The 14,591-nt window shown below is 33.1% G+C and overlaps 2 protein-coding genes across 3 annotated transcripts; one reads left to right on the top strand and one right to left on the bottom strand.

Annotated features, from left to right (window-relative positions):
• The first annotated feature begins 5,572 nt into the window (after positions 1-5,572).
• Positions 5,573-9,934, top strand: LOC145031778 (uncharacterized). The gene is made up of 8 exons (XM_078980403.1): positions 5,573-5,698; positions 5,808-5,895; positions 5,986-6,076; positions 6,146-6,230; positions 6,293-6,449; positions 6,564-7,738; positions 8,159-8,247; positions 9,426-9,934. Exons 1-6 carry the CDS (start codon positions 5,657-5,659, stop codon positions 6,671-6,673), a joined length of 573 nt encoding a protein of 190 aa, XP_078836529.1. The 5' UTR covers positions 5,573-5,656; the 3' UTR covers positions 6,674-7,738; positions 8,159-8,247; positions 9,426-9,934.
• On the bottom strand, positions 6,625-12,671 carry DAW1 (Transducin/WD40 repeat-like superfamily protein). Of its 2 annotated transcripts, none has more exons than XM_078980401.1 (20): positions 12,424-12,671; positions 11,353-11,483; positions 11,188-11,272; positions 10,968-11,113; positions 10,770-10,873; positions 10,620-10,692; positions 10,133-10,502; positions 9,406-10,047; positions 9,075-9,263; positions 8,752-8,998; positions 8,539-8,681; positions 8,330-8,448; positions 8,115-8,238; positions 7,972-8,030; positions 7,805-7,892; positions 7,536-7,716; positions 7,347-7,448; positions 7,134-7,258; positions 6,996-7,055; positions 6,625-6,907 (listed from the first exon to the last, which is right to left on the bottom strand). In XM_078980401.1, the coding sequence occupies exons 1-20, from the start codon at positions 12,463-12,465 to the stop codon at positions 6,800-6,802; spliced, it is 3,138 nt and encodes a 1,045-aa protein (XP_078836527.1). In that variant the 5' UTR covers positions 12,466-12,671; the 3' UTR covers positions 6,625-6,799. The 2 variants fall into 2 exon arrangements, with proteins under 2 accessions (XP_078836527.1, XP_078836528.1); XM_078980402.1 differs by having other exon boundaries at positions 10,620-10,680.
• Between the last annotated feature and the right edge of the window lie 1,920 nt (positions 12,672-14,591).

Below are 14,591 nucleotides of genomic sequence, written 5' to 3'. Positions count from 1 at the left end.
ATTCCATGATGAGTTGGGCACGAGGTTGCATTTTAGTACCGCCTACCACCCACAGACTGACGGACAGAGCGAGCAGACGATTCAGACGCTCGAGGACATGCTTTGGGCATGTGTATTGGACTTCGGAGGGAGTTGCGGCACGTACTTACCCTTGGCAGAGTTTTCCTATAACAACAGCCATCATTCGAGCATTGGTATGCCACCCTTTGAGCTGTTGTATGGGAGGAGGTGTCGGACTCCCATTTGCTGGGGAGAGGTAGGGGAACGTGTGATGGGTAGCACACAGATTGTGCTTCAGACGACCAAGCAAATTAAATAGGTCAGATAGAGGTTACTGACATCCCAGAGCCGACAGAAGAGTTATGCGGATAGGCGACGGTCAGAGCTCGAGTTCCAGGTCAGTGACTTCGTACTCCTGAAGGTATCTCCTTGTAAAAGAGTGATCCGATTTAGGAGGAGGGGCAAGATAGGGCCCCGATATATTGGTCCATTTAGGGTGATCTCAAGAGTGGGTAGAGTAGCTTACAGGTTGGAGCTACCTGCGGAGTTAGGTCAGATTCATGACACCTTCCACGTATCGCAGTTGAGGAAGTGTGTGGCCGATGAGTCAGCGGTGGTACTGTTAGAGGATATCCAGGTGGATGCGAGCCTGAACTACGTTGAGAGACCGGTTGCGATTATGGATCGGAAGATCAAGGTTTTGAGGAACAAGGAAGTTCCCCTGGTGCAGGTCCAGTGGCAACATCGGAGAAGGTCCGAGCTGACTTAGGAGCCGGAGTGTGAGATACGTGAGCAGCATCCAGAGTTGTTTGCGGAATGAGACTTCGAGGACGAAGTCTGATTCTAGTGGGGGAGAATTGTAACATCCGTATTCCCAGGTATCTTATTTTATGCATTATATGAAGTTTTTGGAGAAAGACTCGGCGAGTAAGCGCTCAGACTCGCCGAGTAGGATCGCGGATGGTCGAACTGATTTAATGACGGACTCGGCGAGTCCACTCGTGGACTCAGCGAGTCCACACTGTTTAATGAAACCCTAATTCCCGAGGTTTGGGACCTATTTAAAGGGGCTTATAGCCAACATTTGCGGCTACCAGACCCCTGAGAGGAACCTTAAGAGATCTAGAGTGTTTGTGAGGAAGAAGAGGTCATTTTTGATCCTTGTGTGGGTGTTTTTGCAAGAAGAAGGTGGCAAAGGCAAGAGGGAACTAAAGAGGGTGCTATTTTGTGGATTTCAGAGTCTAGGGACTTCATATTGAGGTATACATTTCGATCCTTCTTCAATTTGGTGTTAATCTTTGAGAGTTAGGGTTTCTAGCCCCTTTAGAGTATGGATTGTGGTGCAATTGGTCCCTTCTTGTGTTGAAACTTTGGATCTGGATCCAAAGTGGTCCAGAGACCTTAACTCCTAGATTTTTATGTGTATCATTGGGAGATATGAGCTTGGGATGGCATATTGAGGCCATTTCTTCAAATAGAGCCATTAGGTCTTTGCATGGGCATCAAGGTCTAAACTTTACGTGTTTATCTTGCTTAAGGAGGCCAGATCTATGGGTTAGAGGAACGGATCTGACCTTAGGAGGTCATTTGAGTTTGAGCATGGCTTGAACTCGCCGAGTCCAAGAACAGACTCGGCGAGTAGGATGGTTTTTCCCCATGAATCACGCAGATGGTAACTCGTTGAGTTGGGGAAGTGACTCAGTGAGTCATTGGGGATTTTGAGGATGTGAGTTCATGACTGAACTCGCCGAGTCACAATTGTGCACTCGACGAGTCTGGTAAAAGGGTTGACTGTTGACTTCTAGGGTATGGTTTGAGAACTGTTTGAAGGGTAAAATGGGCTTTTAGCCTTCTTAGAGGACATGTGAGGATTTAGTCTAGCTTGGAGAGCCATTATTAATTGGGATGGTCGTTTATGTGTTTAGGCAGAGGCTAGATCAGTGTTACGGGAGCGAGATATTACCGAGACATCCGAGGTGAGTCTTCTCACTATACTTTACCTTGAGTTGTAATTAGAGTTATGTGACAGAATTATTGCATGTTATTTATATGATGTGCTGCACTGCATTATTTCTATGTGATTTATGTCATGTGTATATCAAAGTATACTAGAGTTAGAACTGGAAGGTTCACAGAGTAGGACCAGAGGGTCCACAGAGTTAGGGCCCAAGGGCCCACAGAGTTATAGCCTCGAGTGGCTAGTATGTGTTATGTGTGGTATATTAGGGAACTCACTAAGCTTCGTGCTTACAATGTTTTGTGTTATGTGTTTCAGGTTCTAGTGAGGATCGCGGAAAGGCACCGGCATGATCAGTACACACACGTGTTATGATCTTGGGGATTTGTAATAAGATAATGTTGATACATTGTTTTCTTGAAAGTGATTATGAATGAATTTATATGGTTTTAAAAAGCGAAAAATTATTTGAATTTTTATGGTGTTACACCTCTTATCATTTATTTCATCATCTACTCATCTTTACCCATCATATTTATAGGTACAAAATACATATACAGTTTAAATCGAATAAAATATGTATATTTTGTTCATCCAACATAGATATCAAGAACACAAATAATATGCACACAGAGCACGTAATTTTTATTAAATAATTCATATATATGTGTAATATGAAAGTAACTATACACTCACTTAACTAGTTAGTGGTTACTAACTATTTTCATAATCGTTGTTATATCACACTTTCTTTATTTATGACTCTTTGCTTGAAAGTTCTGAACTCTAATTTCAAAATTTCTAACCCTTCTTTATATTGTTTATATCTTTGGCTATTATCGTTTTCTATCATAATAATTGCTCAAATGATACCTTTATTTATATCAAGGATTTTTAATCGCTCGTACAATATCAAAAGATTAGTCACCTACAAAAATTACACATATAACTTCAATTAATTAGATGTGTACGAACATACTTGAAAGATTAACACATATTATTCTTATCTTGACTCTAAATTAGAAGGTGTACTATTACTTCTCTTTTATCAACACGTATCATTTTAATTAATAAAAATATGTACCATTTTTCTTATATTTTTTACACGTATGTTGTTTTGCAATTTAAAATCAATTATAGTTAAATTTATGATCCTTCAGTTATTTTTGTATTAACACAATATATCATTCAAGTTACACTATAGTCTCTTAACTATTTATTAATAAAAATCAGTATATCATTTATAATAAAATCTTATTCAAATCATTTATAAACAATAAGTACCTAATCAATTATTATCGAAAATGTATAACGGAAAAATTATTGTTTCACTACTTGCGTTCACCCTTAAATGTATTTAGACCAAATACATCTTATAACATATAATTTATAATTTTAGGTTCGTTACAACTTTCGTTAAGATTATTTATCCTAAATAATCTTTTTATTTTTAACGTTTGTTTTTGCCATATTTATTAAGTTTTTAAAATATTTTTTTTACACAAATATTATATTCACATAATATTTGTCAAATATCCACGCATATAACATATATACTCGAATAATTATCTTTCAGTACTTATTCTTAAAATGTTACAATCATATAATTTGATCTAAAAAACTCATCGTGCTCCCTAATATACTCCCTTCGTTCATTCATGGACGATTACAAAGACAACTGCAAGAAACACAATACTCTTCAACCTACTATCTCTTCCCTCGTTCCCTCTCTTTCAAAAAAGAATATATTAAAGTAGTTACACAATGAAATTGATATATATATATTTTTTTAATTTTTATGTTGTTTCATTTCCTCAAACAAAAACATATGAACATGCTTTATGAATAACTAGTGAGAGGCATTGTCTTATGGTTCGAGAACGACATAGATGAACGAAGCAGATTCATAAGGTGTGGTTTTTGATAAGAATATGGAGGCGGTGAAGTTAATGTTCATAAAAGCAACAACAAGAGATTGCATCATAATGAATTGAGGAGAAGCGGCGGAGGAAGAGTATAGCAGGGACCAAAAGTGTGAAAATGAGTAAAAAACTGTGGCAAAAACCCAAATGCAGTAAACTATATTGTTGCTAAACCTCTTGTGCATATTACTTGTGCATTAATATGAATATATTAATGATATAAATGGATAACAAACTATCTAAAATGTTTTAAAAATACCATCAAATTAAATAAAAATGATGAAAAAATAATAAACTTATATTTTGTTTTTAATAATCCATTGTGTCTAATTAGTCACTAGGGGAGGGACAGACGCATGATTTCATAATAAGAATGGTACGAAAAATTTAAATAGCAGCATGGTAGTGAAAGAAATAAATTTAAAACTTTTTGCACTGTATACGAAAATATTAGTCATCGGTATCACTACGGACACCATAACAAAACCGCCCCTGCTAACCATGGAAAAAAACCACCAATCCCGAATAAAATTATTTTTTTACAAAAAGCAATAAAAAAAAAACTTCTTGTCTCCTAACATCATTGTTTTAGCTTTAGTAGTTTTTTTAAAAGGGAGTTGATACTTTCACATATAATTAAATTGTTTTGACATTTTTGTTCTTATATAAAACTTTAAAAAAGTATGAATATAATTTTACGGGGTTATATGAGAGTGCCACCTCTTATCCCTTTAACCCATTCAAGCGTTTCTTATTTTTTCCCTTATTTATAAATTACAAAAAATTTATTTGTTTTCTTATTTATCATCAAACACACTTCCGGATGCCTCTCACAATCAATTCATTTACACGTGAGTTTTTTTTTCTTATTTTTCATTTGGAATATAAAATCTAACAAAAAAATAATTTATTTTCTAATTTATTAATTCTCTTATTTATCCATCAAATCCACTAGGCACTAGGCATAATATGTAACAAAATGTTCATGTTAAAAAAACGTTTGACACTCCAAAAATATTAAACCTACTCCAATTTCATATCATCACTTAAAACTATTCAAAAACACAATAAAATGTTCAAACTAATAAACATCAAATCACAATCCATCACAACAAATATTGCTGAATAAAAATATTCAAATCATAATAATATTTTAAAAAAAAAAAAAAAAAAAAGTCTAACGATACAAAAATATTCACCCTATTCAATTTCATATGATCACTTAAAAAGTTGGATATAAATTAAAGATACATATATAATATGAAAAAAAAAACAATAATATTTACAAAAATTATAGTTTTAAATTGTTGTAAAACAGTAGTTTTCACATTAATCTTTAATAACTATTTGTTTTTTTTAATATTTTATGATTTAAATATTTTTTTGGTATATTTATTGTGATTTGATATATATTAGTTTGAATATTTTAGTATGATATACATTAGTTTGAAACATATCATTTTTCGTTACATCTTATTGTGATGCATCAATTAGTAGGTTTCATAGATAAGTAAGAAAACAATTTTTAGTTAGATTTTTTAGTAAGTGATAAATAGGAAGAAAAAAAAACTCACAGTTTAAGTGGATTGATAGATGAGACTTGAGACGGTTTGATTATAAATAAGAAAAACAAATTAATTTTTGTAAAGGATAAAAACTTTAATTTTAATTTAAGTGGAAGCAACTTAACAACTGGAAATATTATGTCCCTTTTTAAATCATTAGTTCATTACTTATCACTTTCTGTGTTGCCTTGCCGGGAGAAACAGTTGAGTAAATGGCAGCTCCAGCTAAATGTTTTCTCGTCACCGGCTCCCCAGTAAGTTGTATAGATTCCATGTCTCATTCATCATTTGATTCCATATCTTCATGAATCAAATTGAATCTGAATTTGCTTGAATCGCCTTTGTACACCTTCGACTCCGCAGGGCGTGGGTAAAACCACTCTGATCGCTAGGGTTTTGGAGAATCTCAGAACTTCCAATCCCAATTTGAAAATTCAAGGGTTTTTCACTCGTAATGCTCTATCATTCCATACACTTCCATCGCTCAAATAGATTTTGATTTTCGCCTTCGTTTACTCATGAAATTTGGGATACAAAACAGGTGAGATCAGAGAAGAAGGCGAGAGGGTAGGTTTTGAGGTGGTTACGTTAGATGGTCGCACTGCTCCACTTGCTTCTATTAACAATTCCAGGTAACCATTTCTTCATATCTTTTCATCATTCAACGTCGAATTAGGGTTTAATTAAGTTTTCCATGGCAGTGTAGAGTCCATTAGATGGCCTACTGTGGGGAGATACAGAGTCGATGTAGCATCATTCGAATCATTAGCTTTGCCTGAGTTACAGGTTCGTTTATCTTTTCATCTCCAATTTCTCAGTAAGAAGTTGATTTTCGATTTCATTTTCAGGTCAAAGAAGATACAGATCTGTTTGTGATTGATGAAGTTGGAAAGATGGAGCTCTTCAGTTCGTTGTTCTTCCCTGCAGTGTTGCGTGTTCTTGAGTCTAACAAACCGTTTCTAGCTACAATCCCTGTTCCAAAATATGGTCGAGATATTCCTGCAGGTATGCTCGTTAATTATCAAAAAAAAAAAAAAAAAAAAAAAAAAAAAAAGTCAGACATGGAAATGCTTTTGTTCATGTTGTGTGTGAAGAATGTATGATTCTTGTTTTCTGCAGTTGCGAGGTTGAAGAATCATCCAGGAGCGAAGGTGTTTACTCTAACAACAAGCAATAGGGATGATATGAAGAATCAGATATATTCTCAATTAACTCACAACCTTGTTTAACTTTTCAAAAAATAATGTCATCTCTCTCTTACTCTGTACACATTCACCAAACCAACTTCTGTTTCTAAAGAATCAAACACAAACCTTTCAAAAGAAAAACACACAAACATGTATATGATGATGATATCATGAGGTTCTTCGATCATTATTTTCAGCAGTTCGCAGCATCTCTTTTGCCATTGAAGAAAATGTCTGTGCGTTGTCTTGCATTTCTGCTGTTTTCAAATTGATTCCCTGGACAAATCATATGATTAGTGTCTCTGCCTTTGACTTTTTTTGACTTTTAACAGTCTTGAATGTTACCTAAAAGTTAAATAGTTACCTTGAGTTTTCTTATGTTGTCGCTCAGTTTGTTTTGTGCCATTTTAGCAGCACTTGTTTCCTGCCACGTCAGCAAAAAACAGATCAATAATATTTCTATAAAATGCAATTTTAGCAGGAGTTTATAAATTAAGATTACACTGGTCAAGCTGAATCCATATTTTTTCTTGATTTGATCTACAGAACCGGTTTTCTGATCATCTCGTGGTTGTTCTTCCTTCACTTGCACTTTCTCCTTTTTCACATTCATCTCTTTTAGTTTACCTTCGTATATTAAAAAAAAAATGTAAAAAATTCATCTCCAAAATCTTATTTTCAAGATATATTAAGTTGAAGACTTGAAGTAACTAACCTTTGAATGCATTAAATTTACTAGTGAGCTTTTGTTTGTTAAGCGCTCCCATCATGGTGTTTCCTTTTGGTTTCTCTTCTGGCCCATCAATGTCAATATCATCTACAACAAAAGATTTAAAAATATTGTTTATATTTATTCAAAAACAAAATGTTAATGAATGTACATTGTACAAAGGTCAAACCTTACCTATATCCAGGTCAACCTCATCTTCATCTGTGTGGATGTTTTCTTGGCTTTCACTCTCCAATGCAAAGTTAGCAATGGAAAATAATGTTGACAGTTCTTCAAAGCTTTCTCTAGAAGCTTCCGGTTCTGTTTCCCGCTCATGTTGTGGTTTGCTTACTTTCTTCATAGAACCAAAGATTCCCTGTTTGCATTAGGGTAAAATGGTAATTTACTCATATTCAAACTTTGTGTATAGAGAACAATCCCTAAGCTTTTATTATGGCAATCACCTTTTTCTTTTCTTTGACATGTTCAACTGGAATCCCTTGTGGAACTATCAGATCCTTGTTATAAACTCGGGTAGCCGAGTCTAAATGCCTAAGACAAATAAAAAATCATGAAAAAAAATTAGAAAAATCAAACGAAATAATTCATCTCCAACTGATTTATGCATTACCTGAATATTTCCCTTTGTTGTAAAACCGAAACAATAAAAACTTCCTGATCACCATTCACCTATACAACAAAAGTTTTCAAATTCAATAATGTTTATGTGACATTTAAAAGAATCTGATATTTCTGAAATGAAAAGCATGTTACCATGATAATATCACCATTGTGTGAAGCACAAATTGAACTTTCAGGTAAGGAATTCGGTTTTGAAGTTGAAAGTGCAAGGCCTCTTATGGATGTTGCCTTCAAAAGGGTTAATTCAGGCAAGGATCTGAAAAAGGTAAATAATATCAAAATCATGTGTTTATCGATTTTTTTATTCAATCAAAATCTAAATATGAACTATGAAGAAGATAACTCACCTAATTTCAATTTTCCCATTGGTAAAAACAAGAACAAGGCCAGCATCAGAACAACATGTTGAAGCCCAACAACAAATTGAGGAGTTAAACTTCTTTTTATAACAAACCTTCTTCACTCCCTGTATATATATATTTTTATATTTAAAATTGAGTATACAAGAGTATAAAATATGTCAAGAAAATTAATTCTTCAAGTTCTAAAATCTAACCTGAACAGCATGTGAAAGTGAATACACGTAAACAGCTTTCTCAGAACATAGTAGCAATGAGTCCTTCACTATCCCATCATCAAACGAATTTCCTATTGTACCCTTAGATGCATTAGATCCTCTGCCAGCTGTCCCTTGCTCATCTATATATCATTTGTAACACATAAATAAAGAACAATACAAAAAAAATAAAAAGTATGATTTGTTTACTACCTAGCATTTGGATTAAAAGAGCTTTAGAAGGTTTTTTAGGATGAACTGATCCATTATTGAGAATATTTCCTGTTTCACTTTCAAGTGCCCAAGCTGATGAATCCTTTGTTGCTGCCATTAACACACTTTTCTCAAATCCATGCAAACTGCACATCCCAAACTGCAGAGAGATGACAGCTGTCGAGATCTCACTCGCTATACGCCTTTCATATAACACAGTTGCTCCTCCAATGTCAATCACTGAAACCTTCATCATTTTTTAATTTAGGTTAAATTAGTTACAAAAAGCGCAAAAAAAGGAAAAAAAAAAAATGATATCTTACATATCCTTGATCTGACCCCACAGCAATATGTTTAGAGTCATGACTTATAGTTATTGAAACCACTGCTCCATTCACCTTCACAAGTTTAACACTTTGAACAATATTGCTTCCTTTCTTTGAACTTGCTTGTAAGGACAAAAAACTGCTCTCTATGGCATATGGCTCAGGTTTAAATTTATAAATTCTAACCTGTGACATAAAATATTAATTTTAAATTGAAATGTAACATATTTTTACAATATGATATATATATATATATATATATATATATATATATATATATATATATATATATATATATATATATATATATATATAGATATATACTCACTGTTCCAGTTTGATCTCCAGATATGAGGAGGCTTGTTTCCATATCATAACACAACGCAGTCAGTGGAACACCACTTAAAGTCTGATCATCTTCACTTTGTTGATTAAATGATACAATTGGAATCAAAAGTGGAGATGATGCATCCCAGAAGTTTATACCACCATTGCTATGTCCTGTTATGTATATGTTTTTGAAATTTGAAAAACTCGTAAAACCAGATGTAGAAGATGAAGATGAAGATGAAGATCCGTCTTTTTGCTTAGACTCAAATGAGAAAAGTGAAGGAATCTTTTTCGACATCAACATGTAGTCCTCATTGGAAGATAACATTAACATGCATGGATTGTCAGTGATGAACTTTGCTACAGTGATGATTGTGTCGACATATGGTAGTTTCACTTTAATCTCTTTTGGAAGTGATGATGGTGGAGACCTAGTTTGGGATTGAATTAGGTATTTTTCAATTGAAGAATCATCGTATGTGTAAACATGGCCTGATTTTCCAATAACGAGAAAGCAATCTTCTTTATGTTTGGTTTGTTCATTGTAAGAGACTAAAATCTCCATGTCGACACATGGCTCAGGTGTTCCAATTCCTAGTTTAGTTGTGCGAGATTCAATCTGATCATTTATTATAATAACCTGCAACACAGAATCAAACAATTAATCTAACAATCACCAAATAAAACCCTAAAAAAGTTGAATCGATTATATGAATTACTAGTACTTGTAACAAGTTTGAAGATGAAAAGTCGGAATTGCCCAGAACATATAATCGACTTGATTTCCCATCTGCATAAGCCCATTTCAATTTGGAGATTGGGATTTTGTCCAATTTATACCCAAGATTTAGTTTAAACAGAGGACCAGTTTGGGTCCCACCTAACTCCTTATCATCAATACTCCAGATTAGAAGTTCTCCATTGTTGTATCCAATAACTACTTTGCTTCCAAAAGGACAAGCCCAACATGCAGCTGTTACTTTTTTAGTGTCATGATTAAGTGACTGAATCAAAGTTCCTCCAGTTGTAAAGATGGGTTTGCTTTCTTGAATTGACCATAAACTCACAAATCCATCTCTATAAATTATAAGAACCCTGAAATAGTGAAACAGATTCAAGATTGTGAGCCATGATTCTTGTTTTCTTGAGGTTTTTAAGAGTTTGTATAAGTTTAGAAAGAAAACTGATTTTGAAAAATGAAAATCACCTCACCTCTTACTTTCAGCAGATGGTTGAGGGAGTATATACATAACAGCAGCATTGGTATGATCAGCTGTTGAATTACCTAAATATAATTTATTATAATAATTCAAAACATGTAACAAGATTGGATTTTTATAAAGAAATGTGACTCACACTCACCATGAGATGCTGAGAAAGGAATTATGTATTTCATTTGTGTTATATTACATTGTTCTTTGTCAAACTTGAGAACTGAAACATTACCAATGGAGTCTCCAACATACCTGTTGATGACATAATCATTGTACCCTTGTAAAATTGTATAAACCCTAAACATGGTTATGGATTTTGTGATTTTGAGAGTTGTTATATACTTACATGTAAAAGGTACGTTGAAGGATTGTAAAAGAAGTAATTTCTTCCTTATATACATGAACATGAGCCAATGACTTCAAGTCTATGTTCCAAACCTCGATGTGATTGTTTGCATTGATGTTTACAAGAAACTGTTGGTTATGGATGAACTGGAAATAAAAAAGTAACTAACTAGTAAACAAGAGGGTATAATGGTAATTTGGTAATTATATAATTTACACACCTGCGAAAATTTGCTTGGTAGTGCATCCGGAGATTCCAGAACAGCTTGAGTGTTATCTTGTCCAAATAACTTAATCCGGCCATCTCTAATTAAAAAGTAAATAATTATTTGTTCAGAAGATATTGAATGAATTTTTAAGAACATTTGATGTATTAAGAGTGTTACATGGTGGATATAGCAAGAATCTTCTGAATAGGATCATGAGCAAATAAATTGCATCCTGATGGGAGGCCATAATGGAAAATGGGGCGTGGATTTACATCGTCGGATTTTAAACTATCTGGATTTCCACCAGGCTGCAGTACAAGTATCGAGAGTAGTGATTAAAAAATAATAAATAATAAAATAATAATATTATTAAATGTATTGATTTGGGTTTTAAGACCTTGCCATGTGGAGAGCTAATTAAATTGTCGGTAAAAATGATATAATAAGCTATCCAATAGAAAATTCAATTACTTTTCCTCGTATGAGAATTTGTGGATCAGGTGAGGATTAATTAAAGATTAAGTATATTTTAATGTTTTTTTTTTTCTATCAAAGAAAAAGACATGTTTTGACTGTTTTGATTATGAGGTGGCCAATTATGTCATTTAGCTAACAAATTACAAATTTAATTACAGTGTTTAAATTCTTGCTATTTAAAACAATATTAACTCAGACTTTTACCAAGTATAGTAATATATCAAAATGCATTCACATTTACGGATTTACCCCTTTAAAAATTTATTTCAGTATTCCAATCTTTTTTCCCCTCGGATTTTTTTTTTTTAATTTTTGAAATTTATCTGGACACTGGAATTCTGCAAAATGTTGAAAAGAAGAATTCCGGTTGATAACAAGGGAAAAAAAAAAAAATCAGCTCCTTAACATTTCCAGTGTGGTTTTACTCATCATTCACTGATAGTTCCCCCAATTAGCACTCATAATCCTTCACGCTTTTTCATAACAGGAAAAAAAAAATGAATCCAAACGAAATGAGAGTGTAAAATCGATCAGCGATCAGGACGGGGGAGAAGTTCTGGATCTAAGTTTAAATCCAAAAACCTGTATTTAGAACTTCATAACTCATCGGAAACTAAGATAATCACTAATCGGCAGTATAATCAAGAGCGTTTCAGTATATCACACACAGATATGTATCACGACATCTCAGATTAATATAAAAATCACTAGGTTTTGATAATTAACAGATAAAGCTCGAATAAACAAAAGATACCAGAGAACAAACGTTACCTTCTTCAACGAAGCCTTTTCGACTAGCTTTTTGACGAACATTTCCCAAATCAACACCAATAACTTCAATTTAAGGAACTTCAGGACGATCTGCTGATAAATAAGCAATTAATTTACGATCTGCCGGAGGAAAATAGGAGATGTCCGGCGGAGAGGGAGAGTTGAAGAATGTGTGCTTGCTGCTTAGTTTAAACCGCCGTGAAGTAGTCGTAGAACGGTTGCTTACAGTTTTTCCTAATTTCTTTCAGGATTTTATAATTTGAGAAAAAGACATCATCCGAGATATTCTGTATTTATTTGATCAAATGTTTCAATTTACCCCTTTAGGTAATAATACATAAACCATAATGTGCCTTCAAAAACATTAACAATTTAATTCCAAGGCCCTAAGGTTTTATGATTGTTCTAAATGAATCATTTTGATACTTTTTTGTCTAAGAAAAATATACAAGATCTTTTTTGAGTTGTTTATATAAATAATATAATATTTTCTTATTTATGTAGAAATTTCTCTTTACATTATCCATTATCTATTAGTAGCCATTACAATATGTTATGAATGATTTTTGATTAGTAACTATCTCAAATTTTTATCAGTAACTTTTTAATATTTGAAGTCGACAAATCTCTCGTGGCCAAATGGATAAAATAAGAATTTTCAGTTCACTTATAAATATGCTTGATTTTTTTTATATATGTTTTATCTATGGTGGAAATCTTTTACGGAAGTAGACTATCAATTTTGTGGATAGAATTGCCGACCATCCTACATCATTCCTCCTTGTCTTATCTATATGAGATTATGGTAATGTTATTGTTGTTGTTATGGAAGGCTTTAAGGTGGGTGCAAAGTGGGCAGCTACATAAGGTTTAATTTTTTATTATATATTTTTATTCAAAAATAAAAGCTTATAAGAACAATAAAGATCATTTTTTCTAGTTCGTTTTGGGCCTTTGATGATATTTAATTTTTCAGAACCGGCGCTAGTTGTTGTTTTTATATATGTTTCTCTTATATGTCATCTATATTAAATAGTGAAATACCTAAAAATTAAAATGGAATGAGAGAATCCCCAAATACATTTTGGATACATATAACCTTCTAAATTATTTATTAAAATTAGAAAGAAACAAAAAGCAAGATATACACTATCTTTCTAGTCATGGTTTGATGCCAACAAAAGCTAAAGAACAAAGAAAATCGTCTCATGGTATGTCGTGATGTCAAAGTTGAATTAGACTTTGACTTGGTCAACTCACACTCACCTCGCAATTCATTCATTTTACAATTATTGATCATGACCAAAATTCTAGTTTCCTATATATACCAAGATTCAAATTACTGTGTCTGTGATTTAATGCACATTAATCTAGGATATTTGAAGTTGACAACTTTGTTGGTCATATCAGTCTAGTCAATTCATCAAATATCTTAACTCACCATTATAATGTTTGTCGCATAGTTTTATAGAAATAGAGGGACTAAAATGTGGAATGTAAAAAGACGAGGGGCTATTTAAGGGAAAAGGTGAGACTTGAGAGACAGTGATGTGAAGACACATGGCGATTAATGAGGCTGATCCGGAGATTGCAAGAAAAGGAAACCGGGTTTGATGAACCTGATTTGGTACAACTGTTGGAAACGACAAAATAAAATCCTATTAGTAAAGAGATGAGAGTGGCTCCCAGCCACGTGGACTTCATCGGCACCCTTGAATTAAAAGTGGGACCCATTTTTTTTTAATTTTTTGCAATAGATCTGGTCTTTGGAAGCACATGACTTTTTAATAATGAGGGACACCTAAGCCTCAAACAAATCATGTTCAACCGTTACACACCTTTTAGACGAATCTCGCTCGTTAGTGGTGCAAAAATGAGAGCTTGCATTATTACTTTATTAATCCGTAAGTTGTAGATCAATTTACAAAATTTCATAACGTGGCTTTCACCTATTAGAATTGGTAAAAAGTGAATCTTTACATTCAATATCTACAATTCTACATCATATCTCTTATTGGTATACATAATCTTCATTTTAATACATTAGGAATCAAATATAAAAAAAATAAAGCATTCACACCACAAATTACAAAATTCAGAAAAGTCCTATATAGTAAAAACATTTTATTTATTTATTTATTTATTTTTTAACAGAAAATAACAAAAAA

This window comes from Lactuca saligna, chromosome 2 (assembly GCF_052625555.1).
Source record: "Lactuca saligna cultivar CGN05327 chromosome 2, ASM5262555v1, whole genome shotgun sequence".
In the NCBI taxonomy this organism is placed as follows: domain Eukaryota; kingdom Viridiplantae; phylum Streptophyta; class Magnoliopsida; order Asterales; family Asteraceae; genus Lactuca; species Lactuca saligna.
Note: the sequence above shows the minus strand (reverse complement) of the source record. Positions and strands in the feature narration are given on the sequence as shown.